Genomic DNA, 25,776 nt, shown 5'->3' with positions numbered 1-25,776 from the left:
TTTTATATACTCTTGAGGTATACAGAAGTCTGTAGGAGTAGAGAATAAATGTTGTTGACTGGACAATAATGTGGTTGCCTTTAATTACAGATGTCAGAAAGGCTTATTCTCCCTAAACCACAAAAGTAGCCGTTTTTGTAGAGACTGCTCTGTGATCTCCTCCTTTGTCACTGAACAGAAGTCTGCAATGTGAGTTTTGTTGTTAACCTCTCTGTCTCTGACATGAGTCAAGACCCAGAACTGTTTCCTAACATGCTTGATACCATGCACGCGCATGCAGGCACACACACCACAGCAGCTCTTGTTGTTCAACTGTAGTCATTGATGGATGGATTTGTACCACAGTGATCAACTGGACACTAGTATTGCACCTTGCCTATGCCGCTGGGCCATCGCTCAGCCATGTACTTTTTGTACATATTCTCATTCACCCCTTTTTAGATTTCTGTGTATTAGGTAGTTGTTGGGAATTGTTAGATTATTTGTGAGATATTCCTGCACTGTTGGAACAAGAAGCACAAGCATTTTGCTACACTCACATTAACATCTGCTAACCATTTATATGTGACCAATAAAATTTGATTTGAAGGAGATTGGTGCCTCTGCCACCGTTCTGTATGGCTAGAGCACACACTAAGTAGCTACTGTATTCAGTTCTACCACCGTTCTGTATGGCTAGAGCACACACTAAGTAGCTACTGTATTCAGTTCTACCACCGTTCTGTATGGCTAGAGCACACACTAAGTAGCTACTGTACTCAGTTCTACCACCGTTCTGTATGGCTAGAGCACACACTAAGTAGCTACTGTATTCAGTTCTACCACCGTTCTGTATGGCTAGAGCACACACTAAGTAGCTACTGTACTCAGTTCTACCACCGTTCTGTATGGCTAGAGCACACACTAAGTAGCTACTCTACTCAGTTCTACCACCGTTCTGTATTGCTAGAGCACACACTAAGTAGCTACTCTACTCAGTTCTACCACCGTTCTGTATGGCTAGAGCACACACTAAGTAGCTACTCTACTCAGTTCTACCACCGTTCTGTATGGCTAGAGCACACACTAAGTAGCTACTGTACTCAGTTCTACCACCGTTCTGTATGGCTAGAGCACACACTAAGTAGCTAGCTACTGTATTCAGTTCTGCCGCTACAGCCTGTACATGATGTCTCAGACCCCCTGGCACTCCTCTGGCCATGCAGGACCGACAGGCAAAACACAAAAGATCTATGATGCCTCATATTTTGGTATTGACATCCTACACTCTTGCTCAGCCTCCAGCCCAGTGATGGTGATTATTTGCGATCCACAGGCTTTGGTAATGCTGTCCTCTGTTACTGCATGCAGACAGGACATAGCACAGAACACACACATACACACCAAAGCAGTCTGGTTAAAAAAATAAACACACAACCATACAGTATACACACACTATAGTGTACGCATACAACACACACACACACGCACGCACGCACGCACACACAGAGAGAGAGCCTGGTCCGTTAAGAGCTCGGACCCCCCCCCTATGCGCTGACTGAATGACTTTGTCTGCTTGGCCGAGGCTGCCCTACTTTAGCAGCCCTGCTGGCATACCGCCTGCCCTGCACTCACCCTGCCCTGCACATGTGGCTCTCTCCCGCCCTCTCTTGCGATCTCTCTCTGTCGATCTCTCTCTGTCTACATTTCGATCTTTATATATCGATTTTATGCCTCTACCTCAAATTTTTTCTGTCTCTCTTGGACTCTCACCCCCACTCTCCATCCCTCGGTCAGCCCTTTCGTTCCCTTCTATAATCGGTAATCCTGTTTGTCTTCGGGCTGTTGTTGGGTTAGTAGATGTGCTACATGGAGTAGTAGAGTTTTGTGTTGATCTTTAATAAGTGGCTGAGCTCAGGGAGAAACAGACAGCTCATGACACTTTGCACTTCTCTTTCTGGACTCCAAGTTTCCAGGCTTTTGGTATCTCTAGGCTTTGGAGACTTGGCAATGACTGAGGGAAGGTCCTTTGTCATCTTATTTTGTTGTCCATTAAGGAACTCCAATGCGGGAGTGGAAAATTTGGTTTGTTTATTGAAAAGCCATCGACATTGTAGTATTGTTCCCTACTGCCTCTGATGCACCACTCTGCCTCTCACAACCCACTGAACCCAGAGTCAGCCATATCTAATCTAAGTCTAGGTCCAACATCACAAGACTCCTCTCCAGCTTCAGGGTCACACACACACACACACACACACACACACACACACACACACACACACACACACACACACACACACACACACACACACACACACACACGCGCACGCACAGCAGTTCCAAATGATGTCAGACCCCAGACTAGTAACTATGTTATTCAATATGTATGACTTCCAACTATAGTAACTGTATTTCTCTAAAATGGTATTCATAGAAATGTTAGCTAACAATGTCAGGAGTGCTTTGGAGGCCTAAAGATTCTGCTTTTTCTATTAGCTAACCTAAACCCCATCACAGCCATTAGATTCCATTCAAACTTCTACAGCAGCATCAAAAATTAACCCACTACATAACCCAACCCAGTACGGCCCAAAGAGTGTTCTACCAGCCGCCCCAGTGATAGATATTCTCCATCCACACACCCTGAAATAACTCCCTCACTGCCAGCTAATGGATGCTCTATTATCCCTGTCCCTCTCTCCATCTTATATTAGCTATCTCTCCCTCCATCTACCTGCTAGCTGGTGGCTCCCTTCTCTCTCTTTCTATGCAGACTCTGTCAAATGAGAATAGGAGTGTCTGTATCAGTAAAGAGCTTAGCTGAGTAAATAAGCCTGATGTGCATCCCTACTGTATCTCATACTATAGTTAGCTGACACTGTTAATTAAGAGCTATCAGATGAAGGTATTTAGTAGGCCATTCAGGGCCTGCACAGAGCTACACCAGGCTACTGGGACTGCCTTACATAAACATCAGCAGCACCTGCTGTGACGGCAGACAGAATGAGTTACCGGTAGGGCTGTGACGGTGTAACCGATGGTTCTGGATAAAGACCGTCATGAAAATAAAATAACCTTCTAAATCGTTTAACTAGGCTTATGTACATTTTTGGGAAAAAATGTTTAAACTTTATTTTCATGTAGATAAACTTAACCGAAGAGCGGTTGTATGTCTACAATATGTTTACTAATGATTATAAGCAATTGTTTTGATAACTTAGTCTGTGTTGAGCTGTCAACATTTCATCCTCTTTCTGTCGTTTGATGCTGGAGCAGCTAATCCACTCGACATGTAGGTGTTGAAGCAGTAGCCTATAGGCACTTCAGTAAAAACATTGTTTGATATGTGGACTTTATTTTATACAGGGGGGGGGGGGGTTTCATTGCTTGCTTGTAAGTAAATAAATAAATCTGTCTTTTAAAAAAAGAGCTGGATGTGACTTCATTTAATTCTTCAACACCAATCATCATATGGTTGTTTTGTCTCTGAGGCCTGTAATGCCTAATGTTTTGTCAAATGGGCAATGTGCCAATCCTCCAACCTGGCACGGTATAATTGGACACAGAATATTTCCTTAATTTATAGAGTAATCAACGTTGATAAATAGGATGTGGACATGTTGGGTGTATTTGTTTCTATTTGAATGGCTTTCAATTTCATCTTCATACTCTGCTCTTAATTTTGTCCTTGTCAATTCATTATCTCATAGGCTTTATGAAAGTAGGCCTAGGTATTCAAATAAGGAAAGGAGAAATTTGCTGTTGTCTGACATATGCTGGTAGCCTGTCTAGATTCCATCACTTTAATAAATATCAAATACCCCTGTCATGTTTTAGTATTGTAAAAGGCCTATTTTTCAGTAGCTGAGGCTTAATTATTTATCTCAACACGGCGTCCTCTGTTTGAAGAACATGTGCCAAAGCCATCGAATGACCGCAGCAGTAGGGTTTCTGACATTGTGACTATTTCAGGAAAATTGGGAGAAAACCCATTTGGACTTTGTGAATGGTTTTGTGCGTCGAAATAGGATCCAGTTGGCAGAAAAGCCAACAGACAAGGACAATGTAGGCATATCTTTATTTAATAATAATTTTGATAATGTGTCATACTGAAAATACCACGAATCCTCTCCAACCTGGCATTTCTTAATTTGTAGATTCATATTTCTAAGGCAAAAATAATAAAAGCCCATGATAATGATGTTTAATGGCTTGTTTCAAGTTTTATTAAGAAGCATATCGATGTTAGTGTTCAAACAGAATTGTGACCTCCCAACAGTAACATGCATTTAACCAAAACGGACACATTCAATACATTACAAAAAATACATGAACAAAGAAAGGAAAAACCAGTAACAAAGTGGAATGCAATAAACTGTCCTTGGGTTTGGGCACCTGTGCTTGTATGAGTGTTGTCATGCAGTGAGGTGTGTGTAGGGAGGGAGGAAGATCAGTGTGGTGGTCCTATACCTTCATCAGAAACGCTGGTAGGGTTATCTGGGAAGGTTGGAGCTGGGAATACAGGTCTTCGGTTAGTATTCATAAAGGGAACTGTGTTACTCATGTCTGGCACAACTGTGAGCTCACACACAAAGCTTTGTGCCATCACGTCAGGACAAACACCCTCCCTGATCTATCAGAACCACATCAGGACTTTCTCTGAACAAATGACTAGATCAGACTGGACTGGGTCAGAGAGATGTGGCTGGTGTTGGGTGGGAATGTCAGGGTAAGGTTAGGTAAAGCATGGATTGTTATCTTAATGCAGGGAGATTCATCTTCCCTCCACATTCTAATGGATCTCTATTGTTATGGTGGACCGGACACAGGCTTTGTGTGTGTTTTTAATGCAGTCTGTTGGTACAATGGGCTATGCCCTGTAGTCCCGTCTCGCTCTCTCTCTCTCTCCCTCCCTCTCTGGCCCTTTGTATGTCCTTAAACCCAACAGGAAATATCAAGGGATTTGGCTGGCCATAACTGGTGTTTGTGTGTTAATGCACCCACTCTCGTCTCTGAGGCGAGCAGGGAAACACCCCTGACGTGGTTCTGGGTCTGATCTGTCTGCTCAACCACATTACCTAACCCTTTCTAAACGATGTCTGTCATTTGTCCGAATGTGGGGTCCAATCACAAATCACCTCTTATTGCATCCCAATACTCTGAAGTAGCGTGAGGCTTCCTCTTCCGTCTCCTTTCCTTCATCTACACTGAACTGTGTGAATGGGACAAATTGAACAGATCCCACGAGGCATTTGACATATCTGTCCTGTAGTTTCAGATCAATTCAGGGTTTGCTTTGCAGTAGTTCCAGACCCCCACTGTGTGTGTTTTCCACCATAAGCTATGACTGTATGAGCAGGTTTTCTGTCTACCTGTTGACTAGGCCCCCTGTGAAGAGTAGAAAACAGAGATGGAGAGGGAAAAAAGGGCAGGAGGAGGACTGTCAATGTGCTGAGTCAGTGGAATGCCTGAGGCTCTTCCCTCTTTACCGACATTGACTGACTATAGGAACACTATTTTCCTCCCCCTCTAGTCTTCTTTAATCGTGTTCCTCTCCCCCTCTCTAGTCTCAATCGCGTTCCTCTCCCCCTCTCTAGTCTCAATCGCGTTTCTCTCTAGTCTCTCTTTCCCTGCTCCTACTCCAGGGTGTCGTTTCCGCTAGATAGGATAATCTCTCCAATTCTAAACTTAACCATTAGTGGGGAAAATGCAAAACTGACCCGAGATCAGTGTCTCTATAGGGGCAACTTCAACACACACCTCTCATTCCCCCCTTTCCACTCTCTTGTCTGCAGGGTCCTCCTCTCCACTTGTTAAATAATGACCAGAACTAGGTCACATTCCTGCCCTAAAGCTGCTCCTTCTAGCAGAGGTAACTTTTCTGCCCCTCTTATTGCTTCTCTTCCTTTAAGGGAAGGAATGTTACCAGACTAGAAGCTGTTAGGCTCATCTCAGTTCTACACACCTGGCCTCTTCATTAGTCAGTCAGCCTCCCTGTAAAACTGGACTTTGTTCAACACTATGATTCACACATTGTGTAGAGAAGAGCTGTGTCCACACTAGTGCTGTATGCGCAGTGGATGATTAGACTTCAACACCCACTGGCACACTCATGCACACACAAGGGTAAACAATTGTAGCAGATTGAGTGGGAAAGTCCTGCATTTTTGCCCTTTGTCCCGCAACTAAACAATCATTTCCCGCATTTTATCAACAAATATCAATCTCTAATTTAGGGGAAAAAAGGTTGATTTGTCCCGTATTTCAGTCAGACATTTAAATCTCTTGCAGTCACGTTGCGCTTCTGAAAATGTATATAATAAGGATGTGGTACTGGTGACATGAAACACTTCTCCAGTCGTTGAGATCTGATATTCTGCTCAGTGCAACACGAGACGTAGGCCTATTGTTGAACACAGGTTTTCTTGGCCAAATATTCCCAGATTTTCATCAATGTTACCTCGTTTCTGCATCACAAACTTGAGCAAATTTTGCAGGAGGCAAAAGTGTAGGCTACCTGTGGTTATAAGAGCTACTCCGGGGGTGTAATGCTGCCAGAGTACACCGGAGTCGCTCTACCACTTCATTTAGTAAAGTTAGATCAAAGCTGAAGCAATGTCTTGAAGATCACACAATGATTCATTTAGTGTTCTAGGTAACTGAACCAAATATAATAGCACACGTGGCTGTTACACTAAAAACACTATCTTTAGTCATTTCTTATGAGATTTTAGGATGGTTAGTTTAATAGTCCCCCAAAAAATGTCTCGTTGCCAAAACTCAACAGCGTGCGCCACTAGGTAGAATTTGCTTGGATTGAAACTATATGGCCTTCCTGTATTTTGTATAACACCATCTGCACTAATTTGCTCACCTTTTTTTGAAGATCTAAATGCAAAATTTCGGACCCTTTGCAACCCTAATAGGTGCAACATAAGACAAAAAAAGAGAAAAGTTTGAATGAGAGGACTAACTGGTGTACACACACCTCTAGTGTCCACAGTTCCAAGGTAATTTCAATGTACTATGCCGTTGAGGAGTTGCAGCAGGCACAGTAGTAGTTTTGTTTGGAACACAGTCCTGGATCCCCTCCATCACACAATTACGGTTTACATAATCCAAAAACAGCCCATTTTCTAAATCGCAATCTGGGTCAGGTGGGATTAATTTGAAAGCTTGTTCTTTTGCCAATGTGACTAGTTAAAAAATAAATAATAAAATACGAACTTAGTGTTAGGTTTTCACAAGGCAATTCAGATAAACAGTTTGTAATTTTGGTGCACATAGAAAAGAGCCATGAGTGCATTCAGGTGCGTGTTCGTAGGCAAATTTTCTTCACCAAAGACAAACAGGATCATTATGTTCAGGATAACCCAGAGTTTGTCATCTTGTAACTCTACACCAAAAATGGTGAATAAAAACTTTGACACTGTATGTGACATGAGTTATTATATGGAAATGTGAAGTGCACATTTGGACTCTGGTGTTTTAGCTTGCTTGCTTGTATAACATCAAAGCGGTATTTATTAGAATCCTCAACGTCTCATATTCCAAAATACATCAAGTCCTTTTAATTTACAGCATTTCCCTCACTCAGACAAAAACGTTTGTCGATTACCCCGAGGGATGAGGGAAACTTCTTGTTGCATGCGGTGCTCAAGTTCAGAACGGCAGTCCAGTCAAAACCCATACAGCGCCTGAGTTCTGACGTCGTTTACGCTGGTCATTATGGCCAAACTGTTCTCTTTTTCTTTTATCAGACCAGAGGACATTTCTCCAAAAAGTACGATCTTTGTCCCCATGTGCAGTTGCAAACCATATTCTGGCTTTTTTATTTCGGTTTTGGACCAGTGGCTTCTTCCTTGCTAAGCTTTCAGGTTATGTCCATATAGGACTTGTTTTACTGTGGATATAGATACTTTTGTACCGGTTTCCTCCAGCATCTTCACAAGGTCCTTTGCTGTTGTTCTGAGAATGATTTGCGCTTTTCGCACCAAAGTACGTTAATCTCTAAGAGACAGAATATGTCTACTTCCTGAGCGGTATGACGGCTGCGTGGTCCCATGGTGTTGATACTTGTATACTATTGTTTGTACAGATGAACGTGGTACCTTCAGACGTTTGATAATTGCTCCCAAGGATGAACCAGACTTGTGGAGGTCTACAATTTTTTTTCTAAAGTCTTGGCTGATTTCTTTTGATTTTCCCATGATGTCAAGCAGAGAGGCACTGAGTTTGAAGGTAGACCCTTGAAATAAATCCACAGGTACACCTTCAATTGACTTAAATTATGTCAATTCGCCTATCAGAAGCTTCTAAAGCCATGGCATCATTTTCTGGAATTTCCAAGCCGTTTACAGGCACATTCAACTTGTGTATGGAAACTTCTGGCCCACTGGAATTGTGATTCAGTGAATTATACAATTGTTGGGAAAATTACTTGTGTCATGCACAAAGTACATGTCCTAACCGACTTGCCAAATCTATAGTTTGTTAACAAGAAACTTGTGGAGTGTTTGAAAAACGAGTTTTAATGACTCCACCCTAAGTGTATGTAAACTTCCGAATTCAACTGTGTGGCGTCAGGTTAGAGCTGGATGTTTGTACAAAGTGGTGATGCTTTGTGATTAGGCCCTCATTGCAACACCATCAGCACTGGATGATTAGATGATTAGGTCATGTGCTCTGTAGATAAGGAGGATGAGGAAAGGGACATGTATGGTGTGTGTCAATCAAGATAAAGAGTGAAATAATCAAATGTATTCATAAATCCCTTTTTACATCAGCCCATGTCACATAGTGCTATACAGAAACCCAGCCTAAAACCCAAAACAGCAAGCAATGCAGCTGTAGAAGCACAGTGGCTAGATTAGATTTGGTTTTAGAAAGGCAGGAACCTTGGAAGAAACTAGGCTCTGAGGGGTGGTCAGTCCTCTTATGGCTGTGCCGGGTGGATATTATAACAGTACATGGCCAAGATGTTCATACATTCATAGATGAACAGCAGGGTCAAATAAAAATAATAATCACAGTGGTTGTAGAGGGTGCAACAGGTCAGCACCGCAGCAGTAAATGTCAATTGGCTTTTCATGCCGATCATTCAGAGTTAGAGACAGCAGGTGCGGTGGAGAGAGAGAGTCTCAAACAGCAGGTCCAGGACAAGGTAGAATGTCCTGTGAACAGGTGAGGGTTCCATAGCCGCAGGCAGAACAATTGAAACTGGAGCAGCAGCATGACCAGGTGGAATGGGGACAGCAAGGAGTCATCAGGCCAGGTAGTCCCGAGGCATGGTCCCAGGGCTCAGGTCCTTGGGGTAAGAGAATTAGAGGGAGAATACTTAAATTCACACAGGACACCGAATAAGAAAGGATAATTACATCAGATATAACAGACTGGCCCTAGGTCCCCGACACAAACTACTGCAGTATAGATGCTGGAGGCTGAGACGAGGTGTCGGAAGACACTGTGGCCCTGTCCGACGATACCCCCGGACAGGGCCAACCAGGCAGGATATAGCCCCACCCACTTTGCCAAAACACAGCCCCCACACCACTATGGGGATATCCGCAAACCACCAACTTACTAGCCTGAGACGAGGCTAAGTACAGCCCATGAAGATCTCCTCCCCCACGGCACGAACCCGAGGGGGCGCCAACCCAGACAGGAAGAATCCTGTCAGTGACTAAACCCATTCAAGTGACCCAAGTCAGTGACTAAGAGGGGAACCAGCCAGGCAGACAGCAAGGTCGCTCCAGAGCCTTTCCGTTCACCTACGCACCCCTGGGCAAGACTACACTCAATCATAGGACCTACTGAAAAGATGAGTCTTCAGTAAAGACTTAAAGGTTGAGAACGAGTCTGCGTCTCTCACATGGATAGGCAGACCATTCCATAAAAATTGAGCTCTATAGGAGAAAGCCCTGCCTCCAGTTGTTTGCTTAGACAATCCAGGGGCAATAAGGAGGCCTGTGTCTTGTGACCGGATGTACGACAAGACCAAATCGTAGAGAGATAGGTAGGCGCAAGCCCATGTAATGTTTTGTAGTTTAGCAGTAAAACCATGAAATCAGCCCTCGCCTTAACCGGAATCCAGTGTAGAGAGGCTAGCACTGGAGTAATATGATAAAAAATGCTGGTTCTAGCCAAGATTCTAGCGTCATATTTAGCACTAACTGAAGCTTATTTAGTGCTTTATCCTGGTAGCCGGAAAGAAAAGCATTGCAGTCGTCTAATCTAGAAGTGACAAAAGCATGGATTAGCTTTTCTGCATAGTTTTTGGTCTAAAAGCTTTCGATTTTTGCAATGTTACGAAAATGGAAAAGCTGTCCTTGAAAATATTTTTGAGTTGGTCAAAAGAGAGATCAGGGTCCAGGTTAATGCCGAGGTCCTTCAGTTTTTTTTGTGTGTTTTTTTTTTTAGACGATTGTACGATTGTTTCTTGGGACCAACTAGCATCTCTGTCCGTGTTTAAAGTTAAAGAATGTACAGACTTATGTTATGCTCTATATTGATTAGCCTAGAGCATCTAGTCCCAAACTGGGGTACGCACAATTAAAAATGCAATTCACATTTGTAAATATTTTTTTATTCACATTTTCAAACAGTCCATTTTTATTTTCCAAGGGGGCTATACATTTGGGTGAGTTTTTTTTCTCTCTCGACTGAGTAGCCTCGTTTCACTGCCAAAAATAAAATGAGACCATCTAGTGTTCAGCAAAATAACACAATGTCAAATACAGGTAGCCTAGTCAAATAATTAACATCCAATCACATCAAACATTACTCTCTCGTGGGAATTCCACTACAATGCCTGACAGATTGAAAGATGTTCTTGACACTACAGTGAAAATGGTTAACTTTGTTAAAGCAAGGCCCCTGAACTCTCGTGTATTTTCTGCATTATGCAATGATATGGACAGCGACCATGTAAGGCTTTTACGCTGGTTATCAAGGGGCAAAGTATTGTCCCATTTTTAAAAAATTGAGACCAATTTAAAGTTTTCTTTACTGACCATAATTTTCACTTGTCTGACCGCTTGCATGATGACTAGTTTCTCACACAACTGGCCTGTCTGGGGGATGTTTTTTCTCTCCTGAATGATCTGAATCTAGGATTACATTATATTCAATGTGCGGGAAAAACTGAGGCTTTGATTTAAGAAGTTGGAGCTCTTCTCTGTCTGCATTAACAAGAACAACACACAGGTCTTTCCATTTTATTTTTTGTGTGAAAATGAACCCAAGCTTATGGACAATGTCAAATATGATATAGCGACGCACCCGAGTGAGTTGGGTGTGCAATTATGTAGGCAGCCAAAGCGGATGACACTGTCGTGTCTTTGACTATCCCAGATTAAGTGATATGACATATGCTATTCAATAAAACAATTTCTCTAATTAATATCACCTGATTTTAAGCTAATCAGGTAAATAATTAACTAGAAAGTCAGGGCTGTTATCTTCCAAATAAACTCTTAATCTTTTACATCAATAGCAGTCAATATTCAATTGTCACCTTGTTTCAGTCTCATCTGAAAGTTGTCAATTCTTGGTTATCTTCATGAACCCTGGCTAACAAGTTGAATCAGCAATACAAAATTTGGTTTAATTATTTATTTACTAAATACCTAACTAATCACACAATTACATATACACAGAATGCAAATTATGTCAAAAAGAAAACGTCCCTGGTGGACGGAGCCAACATGACGGCTGGCTCCACAAAGGGGTTTGGGTTTGAGTGAAAAAGCAGGAAGACTGAGGAACAAAGGGAAGAAGCTGTGCTATCGTAAATACAGTATCTTATGCATTCTAAATTACCGCCCATTTGGAAAAGGAAAATGCAATATTTACTCTGAGCTGCGCTTCAATAGGTTGATTGTAGGTGGAAGGCCGTGTTGCCCAACCGAGATCTTCCTTGTCCTTTGAAGTGTCTCTCGTCCGTCCTTTCCTAGCCCACGTTTACAGCTGCTGTTGCTAACTCAACGGCTAGGATGTCTCACTTCTTTAGTGAATAAGAGTTCAAAGTTCATACTATTCGCAACCAAAGCTCACGCTGAGTTTGTCTAAGTTCTGTAGTTCACATATTTGTCCTTTTAATGTATGGACCGTCGTCGGAACTGAAAGTTACATTTTTGTCAAGGGCTTTATATAGGAGGGGAGAGAAGGGCGTGTTTCATAGTTTAGAACCAATGTCTCTTCACAAGAGCAGGTCACTGAGTGAGCAGAGCTTTAACCTTATTTTCTCATTTGGAAGCTAAAATTACATTTAATCTTTTCACAAATAGTTTTAAATTGCACAACAATTCCATGTGAATCTGATAACTAGAATGTGTAGACTTTCCAAGATAGTTTGTCGTCCTGTCATCAGTCATAATGTCTCACGCGCCAACTGATCTGGCATCGTATTCATTGAGTACCAACGCATATTTTCAATTGGTTGGATTACCGAAATATAGTTTCTTTCGCCCCACCTTTTGATGTTCCCAGACTCTATGTTTACAAAGGCTATTCAAGAGTCCTTCTGTAGAGTCAAGAGAGGAAAGGGAGAAAGGTATTTATGGGGGGTCCTAAACCTTACCCACTGGCCAACGTCATGACAACACAAACAACTGGATTATTCCTTTCATGCCCTGCCTTCAGTCCACTTGCCGATATCTGAACAAGAGAGCCTCATCGAAATTGCAACAAGCGGTTCTGTGATAATTTAATTTAATCAGAAGCCACTGCCAGATTTCTGGATTGGGCTGCACTCCGAGTATCCTGCCTTGGCAAATCGCGCTGTTAAGACACTGAGGCCATTTGCTACTATGAACCTATGTAAGAGTGGATTCTTGGCCCTCACAAGCATGAAAACTAAATACAGGCACAGACTGTGTGGAAAAAGATTTAAGACTGATACTCTCCAATACAACCCAGCATTGCAGAGTTATGTCAAATCAAATGTATTTATATAGCCCTTAGTACATCAGCCGATATCTGTGCTGTACAGAAACCCAGCCTAAAACCCCAAACAGCAAGCAATGCAGGTGTAGAAGCACGGTGGCTAGGAAAAACTCACTAGAAAGGCCAAACCCTAGGAAGAAACTTAGAGGAACCAGGCTATGAGTGGTGGCCAGTCCTCTTCTGGCTGTGCCTGGTTTCCAGCACACTCTTCTCATTAACCTGTGAGTTATTCACAGTTTTTCGATGAACAAATAAGGTTTTATATGTACGATGATTAAATAAAGAGCAACATTATTTATTATTATTATTTGTGCCCTGGTCCTATAAGAGCTCTTTGTCACTTCCCACAAGCAGGTTTGTGACAAACACTTACACACACAATACTAAATGTATTGTGTGTGTGGCAGGCTTACAATGATGGGTACGCAGCTGGAGGTTGAATGTTTGAAGGTGTACGGGACTATAAAACATTTGGGAACCACTGGTCTAGAAGATCAGAGTCCTTAACTTCACCATGGTAAACACACATTCACCTTTCTCAGGATCCTCTCAAGTCCTGCCATCAAATGAATAGGCTAAAACATAGTCCAGATTGTGTGTGGCCTGACAGTGATGTCTGAGTGGTTAAGGTGAAGCTCTCAGGTTTCAGAGCAAGGGGTGTCTGTGTGAGGTGACAATTGCAGCGTCTAGCTGTTGTTTAGATTCATACTGGGCTTCAAAGACCAGGCCCGAGGGAAAAGTACATTGTGTAAAAACCATTTAATTAAAGTGTGTGTGAAGCTGAACATTGTGGACATGTTCAGGCAGGCCCCACGCTCATTGAGCCCTAATACACACACACACACACACACACACACACACACACACACACACCCAGGGACCCTCCCTCCCTTTCCTGCCACATCACCTCGGCCTTTACCCCAGATAAACACAAAAAAACCCTGCTCTACTTCTCTTTTTGTTCACCTGTTTATCTCGATGTTGTGCTCTTATGCAATATTAGACCTTTCCAGACTTTCTCTCTAGTACTAAGACCAAAAGGAATCCAGTGGCAGAGATGGCATTGGCAGGGCAGTACTACAGTAGTTTGGTTCAGTGTTCAGCAAGCCCAGTCCTGTTCCTGTAAGGCAGAGATGGCATTGGCAGGGCAGTTCTACAGTAGTTTGGTTCAGTGTTCAGCAAGCCCAGTCCTGTTCCTGTAAGGCAGGGATGGCATTGGCAGGGCAGTTCTATAGTAGTTTGGTTCAGTGTTCAGCAAGCCCAGTCCTGTTCCTGTAAGGCAGGGATGGCATTGGCAGGGCAGTTCTACAGTAGTTTGGTTCAGTGTTCAGCAATCCCAGTCCTGTTCCTGTAAGGCAGGGATGGCATTGGCAGGGCAGTTCTACAGTAGTTTGGTTCAGTGTTCAGCAAGCCCAGTCCTGTTCCTGTAAGGCAGGGATGGCATTGGCAGGGCAGTTCTACAGTAGTTTGGTTCAGTGTTCAGCAAGCCCAGTCCTGTTCCTGTAAGGCAGGGATGGCATTGGCAGGGCAGTTCTACAGTAGTTTGGTTCAGTGTTCAGCAAGCCCAGTCCTGTTCCTGTAAGGCAGGGATGGCATTGGCAGGGCAGTTCTACAGTAGTTTGGTTCAGTGTTCAGCAAGCCCAGTCCTGTTCCTGTAAGGCAGGGATGGCATTGGCAGGGCAGTTCTACAGTAGTTTGGTTCAGTGTTCAGCAAGCCCAGTCCTGTTCCTGTAAGACAGGGATGGCATTGGCAGGGCAGTTCTACAGTAGTTTGGTTCAGTGTTCAGCAAGCCCAGTCCTGTTCCTGTAAGGCAGGGATGGCATTGGCAGGGCAGTTCTACAGTAGTTTGGTTCAGTGTTCAGCAAGCCCAGTCCTGTTCCTGTAAGGCAGGGATGGCATTGGCAGGGCAGTTCTATAGTAGTTTGGTTCAGTGTTCAGCAAGCCCAGTCCTGTTCCTGTAAGGCAGGGATGGCATTGGCAGGGCAGTTCTACAGTAGTTTGGTTCAGTGTTCAGCAAGCCCAGTCCTGTTCCTGTAAGGCAGGGATGGCATTGGCAGGGCAGTTCTATAGTAGTTTGGTTCAGTGTTCAGCAAGCCCAGTCCTGTTCCTGTAAGGCAGGGATGGCATTGGCAGGGCAGTTCTACAGTAGTTTGGTTCAGTGTTCAGCAAGCCCAGTCCTGTTCCTGTAAGGCAGGGATGGCATTGGCAGGGCAGTTCTACAGTAGTTTGGTTCAGTGTTCAGCAAGCCCAGTCCTGTTCCTGTAAGGCAGGGATGGCATTGGCAGGGCAGTTCTACAGTAGTTTGGTTCAGTGTTCAGCAAGCCCAGTCCTGTTCCTGTAAGGCAGGGATGGCATTGGCAGGGCAGTTCTATAGTAGTTTGGTTCAGTGTTCAGCAAGCCCAGTCCTGTTCCTGTAAGGCAGGGATGGCATTGGCAGGGCAGTTCTACAGTAGTTTGGTTCAGTGTTCAGCAAGCCCAGTCCTGTTCCTGTAAGGCAGGGATGGCATTGGCAGGGCAGTTCTATAGTAGTTTGGTTCAGTGTTCAGCAAGCCCAGTCCTGTTCCTGTAAGGCAGGGATGGCATTGGCAGGGCAGTTCTACAGTAGTTTGGTTCAGTGTTCAGCAAGCCCAGTCCTGTTCCTGTAAGGCAGGGATGGCATTGGCAGGGCAGTTCTACAGTAGTTTGGTTCAGTGTTCAGCAAGCCCAGTCCTGTTCCTGTAAGGCAGGGATGGCATTGGCAGGGCAGTTCTACAGTAGTTTGGTTCAGTGTTCAGCAAGCCCAGTCCTGTTCCTGTAAGGCAGGGATGGCATTGTTCTATAGGTTTGGTTCAGTGTTCAGCAAGCCCAGTCCTGTTCCTGTAAGGCAGGGATGGCATTGGCAGGGCAGTTCTACAGTAGTTTGGTTCAGTGTTCAGCAAGCCCAGTCCTGTTCCTGTAAGGCAGGGATGGCATTGGCAGGGCAGTTCTACAGTAGTTTGGTTCAGTGTTCAGCAAGCCCAGTCCTGTTCCTGTAAGGCAGGGATGGCATTGGCAGGGCAGTTCTACAGTAGTTTGGTTCAGTGTTCAGCAAGCCCAGTCCTGTTCCTGTAAGGCAGCGGTGGCAAAGTTTGCATGGGGGTGGGGGACGTTGTAAAGCTGTCATCAAGGGTGGCTACACTTTTCTTTTAAAAATTTGGTTACTACACTATTCCTTCTGTGTAATTTAATAGTTCTGATGTCTTCACTATTATTCTATAATGTAGAAAATAGTAAAAATAAAGAAAAACCCTGGAATAAGTAAGTGTCCAAACTTTTGACTGGTGCTGCATACATGCATAATTATTTTTCCACGCACGACAGCATTGGTACCCCAGCTGTGTTGTTCATTGTGTGTTACTGAGCCTGTCTCTGTCTTCCAGGTACCCCAGAAGTCATGTGTGTTGTTCAGAGCACAACTCGTCAGGTCCAGGTGTGTCTAGTGGAGACAGCAGCCCCCCAGAGCATCTTCATGACCATGAGCATGCGCAGTACCACAGGACGGACCTCAAGGTGAGGAGTTGTCTAAAGCACAAACAGACTGGACCACCAGGCTAATAATCCACTACTACACCTAGAATCAGTTACTTACTTTGGGGTTTCAGCCAGAAAGGATCATGATCAGACCTGAGTTAACGAATTGTTTGCACGGTGGCCCACCTAAAGCGTTTATTTTCCTCTGACCTACCAGTTCAACAAAGCCATGAGTGTGAATATGTTAAGGGAGGGGGAGAGGGTTGTGTAGTCCTATATGTGGGGTCATGCTTGACCTCCGGTGAAAGACAGAGGAGGTAAGGCCGTAATGAGTTTGGGATTTGGCCTGGGAAGTGGAGGAGAGGTGTATGTGTTCCTGACCTTTGGCTAGAGGTGAGTGGGGGTGGTATTTGGCTGAAGAGTTATGCAATACTTAACATTGGTGGTTGTTGTGCATTAGATTGTTGACTAGACCTCCTCCCAGCCCCTATTTCTGGCCCCTAGGCTGAGAGCAGGTCTGCTTGCCCGGCCATAGTGTCTTCCTGAGACTATGATAAAGGTAATGTATCTATGCCCTGGCCAGGTCAGACCAGGGGCAGGCCACAGTTCACTCAGCTTTCCCCCAGGCCCCACTAGGCCTCACTCAGACTTTGTTTTGACAGTATTAGCCAAATAAAGACTAATCCCTCTTAAACTGTCTCAGCCCATATTCACACACAACTCTGAACTGGGGGTCTGAGGGAGAGGGGTGGGGGGCTGCTATGTCAACACATATTTAGTCCTCCGGGCATGTAAGTACAAGCCTGCTGCATGCTGGCATACTGTCAATGTACACATGGCAAACAGGCCTGTCTGTACTGTCGGAGCCGTGCTGTCAGTCCCTTATAGCCTTTTGTTCTGTCCCTCAGTCTAACAAAGAACTGTTTCTCAGCCTGAGACACTCACTCGTTCTCCTGTTTTTTGGTGTTCTTCTATCATTCTGTCATGTCTTCTGGCGAAAGAGGCTAGCCTACTTCAGTTTACCATAGTGTCTGTAGAATTAAAACTTCCTATTCGTGTGTGTCTGTGTGTGCGCCATGTTCTAACGGCGCGTGCGCCTGTTCCCCAGATGGAGTCGCCGAGGACACACACACACTCCTCCTACGACGTGGGACTGGAGACAGAGAGGGCTGCATTAGAGGAGCCCAACACACACAACACTGAACAGGTAACAGACACACACACACACACACACACACACCAATGGAGCGAATTGAACTGATGTGTGTGTTTTCCAGACTGTGAATCAGGAGGAGCCTGTAGCGGTAGAGGTCTGGTCAGCCCCAGAACCACACGCTGATCCTGAACCCCCCGCTGCTGCTGCTGAGCCAAGCACACAAATGACACAGCCTCACACACACACCCACCCAGAGCCCGATACACAACTCCCTCCCCTCCAGGACCAGACAACTCCACCCTCCTCCACCCCATCGCCCAGCGATGACCTAGCCCAGGACCACGCCTCCACAGACCCCCCAGCCCCGGCCGAGACCCGCAGTGATGCCCTGGCAGAACCCAGCCCAGCCCCGGCCACAGAAGACCCCCAACACACACCTACCTCTACCTCTCACACTCCTGCTCCAGCCCCAGCCAGGTAATACTGCTTCATTCTATAGCTAGGTGACTCCTGATATCTCCAGGAGTGAGGACTATAATCGTCTTAATCTGTTTTTGTCTAGTACTTTCTTTTTGCTAGCTAGGGCCACCTACTTCAAGTGCTCCCAGTTTTCCTAATAGCCTACTTGGTGTGTGTGAACTGCTGACTGCTCATAACTTGAAGATAGTTATTGACACATCAACCAGGATTAAGGGGCAGGAAGGGTCCACATCACTCGCTCACTTGAATATCTTCCCTAGTTATTTTTCAGATCTAATTTAGCTCTTTTGTAGCTTTGGCAACTATGTGTGTGTTCTCTCAGTTCGCTCCTCTCCATGTAGGCTTTAAAGACGCTCCCCAAACCTTGGCTGCAACCCAACTCATTTAGTGTACCCTGCGAGAACAATGTGGAATTCCTGGTCTCCGGCAGCGTTTTGGAACTTCCGAGTTCATCTCAGCCTATGCTGCCCTGACGAAGACCCAGACGAATACATGGATTACCCCAGAGAACACTGCTACTCCAGCTGCTCTCCATCTGACTACGTTTTCTCTCATAGTCCAAGAGCATCTGGTCGTCGCGGTGGTGGCACAGGGCTATTTTCTCCCTCTCTCACCTGTCCATCTCCTCATATGAATTCTATGCTGTCACTGTCACTTGTCCACTCAAGCTTAACATTGTCATCTATCACCTGCCAGGTGCCGTGAGGGAGTTCTTCAATGAGTTTGACACCTTGACAAGCTCATTGCCCGACGATGGCTCACCACTCTTCGTACTTGGTGACTTCAACCTCCTGACGTCTGACTTTGATTCACTTCTTTACAACTCTTTCATTCCCCTTCTTGCCTGTTTTGACCTCACCCTTTCCCAGTCCCCTCTTACTCACAAGGCAGTCAATACGCTTGACCTCATCTTTATTAGAGGCTGCTTTCCTTCTAATGTCACTGTAACCTCTCCAGGTCTCTGATCACTACTTTGTTTCCTTTTCTGTCTCCCTTTCCTCCAACCTTAACCACTCAGCCCCTACCCAGATGGTCATGGGCCGTCACAATCTTAACTCTCCCTCTCACTCCTCTCTCCTCTTCTCTCCTATCATCTCTCCCTTCTGATAATTCCTTCTCCCTCCTGTCTCCTGCCTCTGCCTCTTTGACCCTACTATCCTCCCTTTCTGTTTCTTATGACTCGTATTGTCCTCTTTTCCCCCGGCCGGCTCGGCTCTCCCCTCCTGCTCCGTGGCTGTGTAACTCATTGCGAGCTTACAGGGCTGTGGCCAACTGAATGAAAACTTTAGGAGGACCTATTGTCCTTTCACTCCCTCTTCTCTACCTTCTCTTCCCCTGTCTACTGCTAAAGCCACTTTCTATCACTCTAAATGTCAAGCTTCTGCCTTCCCCTCCCTCCTTAATCCCCCTCCCTACTCCTTCTCTGCGTATGACTTTGTCAACCACTTTGAAAAGGTTGACGACATTTGCTGCTCATTCACTCAGCTTATTAAGTCCACTGGTCCCACTCCCCTACGCCTTGATCACATTCTCCCCTCTCTCTGCAGAGGAAATCTTGTGATTAGTGAGGTCCGGCCACCCGACAACGTTCCTACTCAACCCCATCCCCTTCTCCAGACCATCTCTGGAGACCTCCCATTCCTCACTTCCCTCGTCAACTCATCCCTGACTTCAAAATGGCCCGAGTCGCTTCCCTCCTCATGAAACAAACACACTTTAACGTCAAATCCTACAGACCGGTATCACTTCATGATTCTCTTTCCAAAACACTTGTGGGTGCTGTCTCTGAACAACTCTCTCACTATCTCTCTCAAAATGATCTTCTTGACCCTAACCAGCTTCAAGACGGGTCACTCAATCTAGACTGCTCTTCTCTGTGACAGAGGCTCTCCTCACTGCCAAAGCTGACTCTCTCTCTTCTGTTCTCATCCTCCTAGATCTATCTGCTGCCTTCGACACTGTGAACCATCAGATCCTCCTCTCCACCCTCAGGGCTGGGTGTTTCAGGCTCTGCACACTCTTGAATTGCATCCTACCGGGCAGGTTGCTCCTACCAGGTGACATGGAGAGGATCTGTGTCTGCACCACAGTCTCCTCACTACTGGTGTCCCCCAGGTCCTTTCCTCTTCTCTCTCTACACCAAGTCCCTCGGCTCTGTCATATCCTCACATGGTCTCCTATCATTGCTATGCGGATGACACTCACCTACTTTTCGGCTTCCCCCTTCTGACACCCAGAAGGCAACATGCATCTCTGCAAGCCTGGCAGTTATCTCCGCTTGGATGTCGGTCCACCACCCTAAGCTCCACCTTGACAAGACGTAGGTGCTCTTCCTCCCGGGGAAGGGCTGCCTGCTCCAAGAACTCTCCATCACTTTTGACAACGCCACGGTGTCCTCATCAAAGCAGTGACCCGCTCCTGCAGGTTCATGCTCTACAACATCCGTAGAGTACAACCCTTCCTCATACAGGAAGCCGCGCAGGTCCTAATCCAGGCACTTGTCATCTCCCGCCTGGAATACTGCAACTCGCTGTTGGCTGGGGTCCCGGCTTGTGCCATCAAACCCCTGCAACGTATCCAGAACACTGCAGCCTGCCTGGTGTTCTACCTTCCCAAGTTCTCCCATGTCACCTGGCTCCTCCCATGTCACCCGGCTCCTCCCATGTCACCCGGCTCCTCCCATGTCACCCGGCTCCTCCCATGTCACCCGGCTCCTCCCATGTCACCCGGCTCCTCCCATGCCACCCGGCTCCTCCCATGTCACCCCGCTCCTCCCATGTCACCCCGCTCCTCCCATGTCACCCCGCTACTTCCTCACACTCCACTGGCTTCCAGTAGAAGCTCACATCCACTACAAGACCATGGTACTTACCTATGGAGCAGCAAGGGGAACTGCACCTCCCTACCATCAGGCTCTGCTCAAACCCTACACCCCAACCCGAGCACTCCGTTCTGCCACCTCTGGTCTCTTGGCCCTCCCACCCCTACAGGAGGGCAGCTCACACTCAACCCAGTACAAGCTCTTCTCTGTCCTGGCACCCCAATGTTGGAAACAGTGTCTCCCTGAAGCTAGGACAGCAGAGTCCCTGCCCATCTTCTGAAAACATCTACACACTACCTCTTCAAAGAGTACCTTAAATAATCCCCTTGCACCCTCTCCTCAAAAAGCCTTTAGTGAATGAACACTTGCACTTGACTCTTTTCCCCTTTACTAGCTCTGACTTTGCTGAGAGTACATTTTTCTTCAATAAAGTAGCTTACTAACTCTATGTGGTTGTCCCATTATCTAAAGATGAGTGCACTGCTAAATGACTAGAATGAGAAATGTGTATTGTACGTATGATGTATATGAGATGTTATTTCTGTTAATATAGCAGAATTATGGGTCCACGACAACTTCCTCTTTGGTATAAATAAAGTATTTATCGTATCGCAAGAGGTGGTGTCACTAGTCAACCTCTGATGTACATTGTTATTTAACTGATATTTCCTTTGGGCTGAAATAGTTTTTTGTTGTAGAGTTTTTCACGTAATTATAATTTTAAAAATGTAAATGCCCCTTTATACACGGTAGGAATGTTATTGAAATAAAATACTGTGGATCTTGATTGTTTCTCCTTTCATCCCCTCTAACCCGCTCTTCTGTCCTCCACTCGCCTTCTCTCCCTCTCCCCCATAGTGGTGATGCTGACCTAGTGGAGAGCCAGTCAGAGCAGGATCAAATTCAGGCTGGTTCTGATGCTGATGTCCAAGCATCTGTCAGCCCAGAGGACCCAGACCAGGACCAAGGTCTACCAGAGCTGGACCTGGGGGGAAACACCTCCCACAGGCACCAAGACACCGACCAAGACCAGCAGGTGAGAGGGAGTCCTACAACCTATTCCTCAGTGTTACAGAGAGTAGACCGTTAGTTGTGCCACTGACTGTAAATGTAATGGGAGTGTAGAGGTTTACGTGTGAGCATTGGGGGGAGGAACTACACACAGCTTGGCAGCCAATCCTGCAAAATCCTTCATTCAGTAAATGAACCCTCTGCCTTTCTGTTACTGGGAGGAGGGATGGGAGGGAGGGAGGGAGTGAGCAAGAGAATGGAAGAAGAGGGTGGGAATGAGAGAAGAAGAGGGTCAGCCTTTGTTTGTAGATGGTGATGAATTAGAAGCCCTGTCCAGTATTGGTACAGAGCTGTTCTGTTCTCCAACTACATTGGCTGCAGACAGACAGAGCTGAAACGGATTGGCCCGTATCTGTGTGTTAATGAACAGGCTTTGCCATTTGGTGGCTTTGTCGACCGTTCTGGGGTCTTATCAAGTGATTGTGTAATATATAAATTACAGCTCACTGGATGTGTCTGTATGACTGTATGACGTGACTGTATGACGTGACTGTATGACGTGACTGTATGACGTGACTGTATGACGTGACTGTATGACGTGTCTGTATGACGTGTCTGTATGACGTGTCTGTATGACGTGTCTGTATGACGTGTGTCTCTATACCTGTCAAGGCAGTGGATCAGGCAGTGGATGCCAGTGATGCCAGCGCTATTGAGACGGACCCCTCAGTGCCCAGTAAGGAGGACATCCCAACCTTCGACGAGTGGAAGAAACAAGTCATGGAGGTGGAGAAAGAGAAGAGTAAGAAACACACACAGGGACACGTCCCCATCATTAATATCATGTTCAGGAGAAGCTCAGTGACCATGAAGAAGGCATGATGGTCGCAACAGTCATTTTTCAGACAAACTAGTGCAGAGACCTCACAAATCTCTTTCCTCCTTTCAACTCACTCGATCTCTTTCTCTCTTCCCTCCATCTTCCTCCTTCCCTCTATTCTTTCTCTCTGTCCCTCATAGTTTCTCCCCTCTTGCCTTTCATTTTTGAATCTCTTCCCTCTTCCCTGAATGAGGGCAGTATGGGTACTGGACTGTGTGTGTGTGTGTGTGTGTGTGTTGTCAACCTCTCACCCTCCTCTGAGGCAGCACTCTTTCTCCACTGTCATGAATGGCCTGGTCTACTGGAGCAGAAGGACACAGACCAACAGACATGCATGAGTTCACACACACTCTCAAACTGCACGCCACATGCACTGCACACACACACACACACACACAAAAAATACATCCAGATTGCGTACAGTACCCTCACACTCCTAGATCATAGACAGCGTGGCAGGGTCAGTTAACCCATTGTGTTATTATCCGCTGAGCTAGAAACTGGACCTTGTGTAGATCTCCTGTCCTCAGCGTCACCATCACAGACCAGACAGACACATTTATAAACAGATGGCATGACGGTGGTAATTGTGTACTACGTCATCCATTTCATATGTTTTATTTTTTTTTGTAATTTGTACACTATGTTACGGATTTGGAAGTGTTTAAGGTCCCGGACTGCATCTTTCTCACACACACATGTTTTGTTCTATCCTTGTGGGGAATTAAAATCCTATTTTCCCTGTCCTAACTCCTAAACCTCTAACCACTAACCCCTTAAAGGCTCTGCATGGTCAATCTGACTTCTGACGAGGCCGTACAGCATTTACTGCCATGCAGCCTCCACAGACGTCAGGGTTTCATCCTTATTGCGCTGAACAGAGCTGTTGTCAAGGAAGTGCGTTTGTGTTTATACAAGATATACCATCCCCACCTGCCGTCAACCAATCATGTCAATGTGGAGTTATACGGAGCCCTCCACATAGTTAAAACATTTGAGAGGGGCACAGCAATGCGGTACAGCAATGCGGCACAGAGCTTGATTTGGCAATTGCATCACACCCTCCCTCCATATGAAGTTTCCGACCACATTTTCGGATCGAGCTTAAATAGGGTTTTACCCTAACCCTAATAGTAACCCTAAACTTAACCCCTAAGCTTAAAATAGCCTTTGTTGACATGGGGAATTTCCCCACAAGGGAGAATTTTCCTTTTTTTTTTACTATCCTTGTGGGGACTTTTGGGGGATTTTGGGTCCCCTCAAGGATAGAAGAACCAACCCACACACACACCTCTTAACCCCCCTGTCTTCTCCAGCTCTGTCCCTCCATACCTCTTCAAGTGGAAGCCCCCCTGTGAAGAAGGTACAGAAGAACTTTAAAAACAACTATGCTTCTGTGGAGTGTGGCGCTAAGATACTGTCAGCTAACACAGAGGCCAAGGTAACACACAAGTCTTTGTTCTTAGAACTGTAAGAATCTGTCCATTGACTCATTATGTGTCTCATATTTGCCATTTTGTTCTCTCTGTCCTCTCTGGTTTCCAGAGTACATCTGCTATCCTCATGGAGAATATGGACCTGTACATGCTGAACCCCTGCAGCATCAAGATCTGGTGAGTCACACACACATTCGAGGGGCATGTCTATACTTGCTGATGCAGGAGACGTTGTCATTTTTGCTTCAGTTAAGATTGTGCAAGAGGGATACACAGTTCGAAACAATCATGAGAATAAATAAAGGTGTCAGATTTTCAATCTAGTCATCTCTCGTTGTTTAATTTTGTGGACAGTTTGCCCTTCCACCTCTCTCTCCTGGTCCTGGCTGCTCTCTGTGGAGCTGCAGCGTGACAATGGGTTACTCAGTGTTCTGCTTTGCCGTTTCCTCCAGAAACACACACGCACACATTGTCCCCTCAGCACGTGTGACCCCAACTGCCAACCATCTGCCCAGGCAGAGGTCAAGGGGAGAGCAGGCAGCTGGAAATGATCTCACATTACCATTCCTCATCTACCTCTATATTCCTCTTCCCCTTTTCTCTCTCTAGGTTTGTGATAGAGCTGTGTGAGCCCATCCAGGTGAAACAGTTGGACATCGCTAACTTTGAACTCTTCTCCTCCACACCTAAAGACTTCCTGGTCTCCATCAGCGACAGGTACATGCACACCCTTCCCGTTTCTCTCAGGACACACACACACGCCCCTCTGACCGCCCCTCTCGTTCTCTTGCTCTCTCTCAGGTATCCCACCAACAAGTGGTTGAAGTTGGGAACGTTCCACGCCCGTGACGAGCGCACCGTCCAGAGCTTCCCATTGGATGAACAGCTCTACGCCAAATACATCAAGGTACATACTTACACAGTCACACCTACACACACACACACTGCAAACACCCATACACAGACAAACTGCAGACACACACACCATTTGAATTCTATGTTCTAAGCCCAGGTAAATTTCTCATCACTTCACAATAGGTTTCCTATGTCATCAACATGAGACTGGCTCCCTACTGAAATTTCACATCATATATGTGAGGGTGAAAATGTGGAAGGAAATATTCTGAGGGTATTGATGTATTTCAGCTACCTTTCCTTCCTACTTCTATGTGTAATAAATACAGTACAAATACAGTAAAGAAGTATTGGAAAGTGCCTACTATATTGTAGTCTTTCAACTCTGCTCCTCCTCGCCATCTTCTTTTATCTAACGCTTTAAGTGTTATTGCATTTATTTATTTAATTCTTTGTGTAGTTTAAAATAATATTTTTGGGGAGATTTTTTTTGTGGTGTTGGGTTAATATGAATATGCCATATAATAATTTCACAAACTACTGTGTGAATAGGTCCAAAGTTGATTTAGTTTCAAGAAGAACTGAAGCTGATATCAACCTGATATGTCTTGTTCTGATGTGTCTGTCTAGGTTGTCTGTGTCTGTCTTGTTCTGATGTGTCTCTGTCTAGGTTGTCTCTGTCTAGGTTGTCTGTGTCTCTGTCTAGGTTGTCTGTGTCTC

At 45.4% G+C, this 25,776-nt stretch overlaps 1 protein-coding gene across 1 annotated transcript in view; it reads left to right on the top strand.

The window, feature by feature from the left end:
- Window positions 1–25,776, top strand: part of LOC118372634 (SUN domain-containing ossification factor-like) — a 73,650-nt gene that overhangs the window by 25,687 nt on the left and 22,187 nt on the right. The window contains 9 exon segments of the mRNA XM_052459010.1: window positions 16,327–16,456; window positions 17,526–17,624; window positions 17,695–18,050; window positions 21,733–21,910; window positions 22,558–22,687; window positions 24,082–24,206; window positions 24,311–24,378; window positions 24,811–24,918; window positions 25,003–25,108. Coding sequence (XP_052314970.1) covers window positions 16,327–16,456; window positions 17,526–17,624; window positions 17,695–18,050; window positions 21,733–21,910; window positions 22,558–22,687; window positions 24,082–24,206; window positions 24,311–24,378; window positions 24,811–24,918; window positions 25,003–25,108 — 1,300 coding nt within the window.

Source organism: Oncorhynchus keta, chromosome 1, assembly GCF_023373465.1.
Source record: "Oncorhynchus keta strain PuntledgeMale-10-30-2019 chromosome 1, Oket_V2, whole genome shotgun sequence".
Lineage (NCBI taxonomy): Eukaryota > Metazoa > Chordata > Actinopteri > Salmoniformes > Salmonidae > Oncorhynchus > Oncorhynchus keta.
This window is presented reverse-complemented; position numbering and strand designations above follow the sequence as displayed.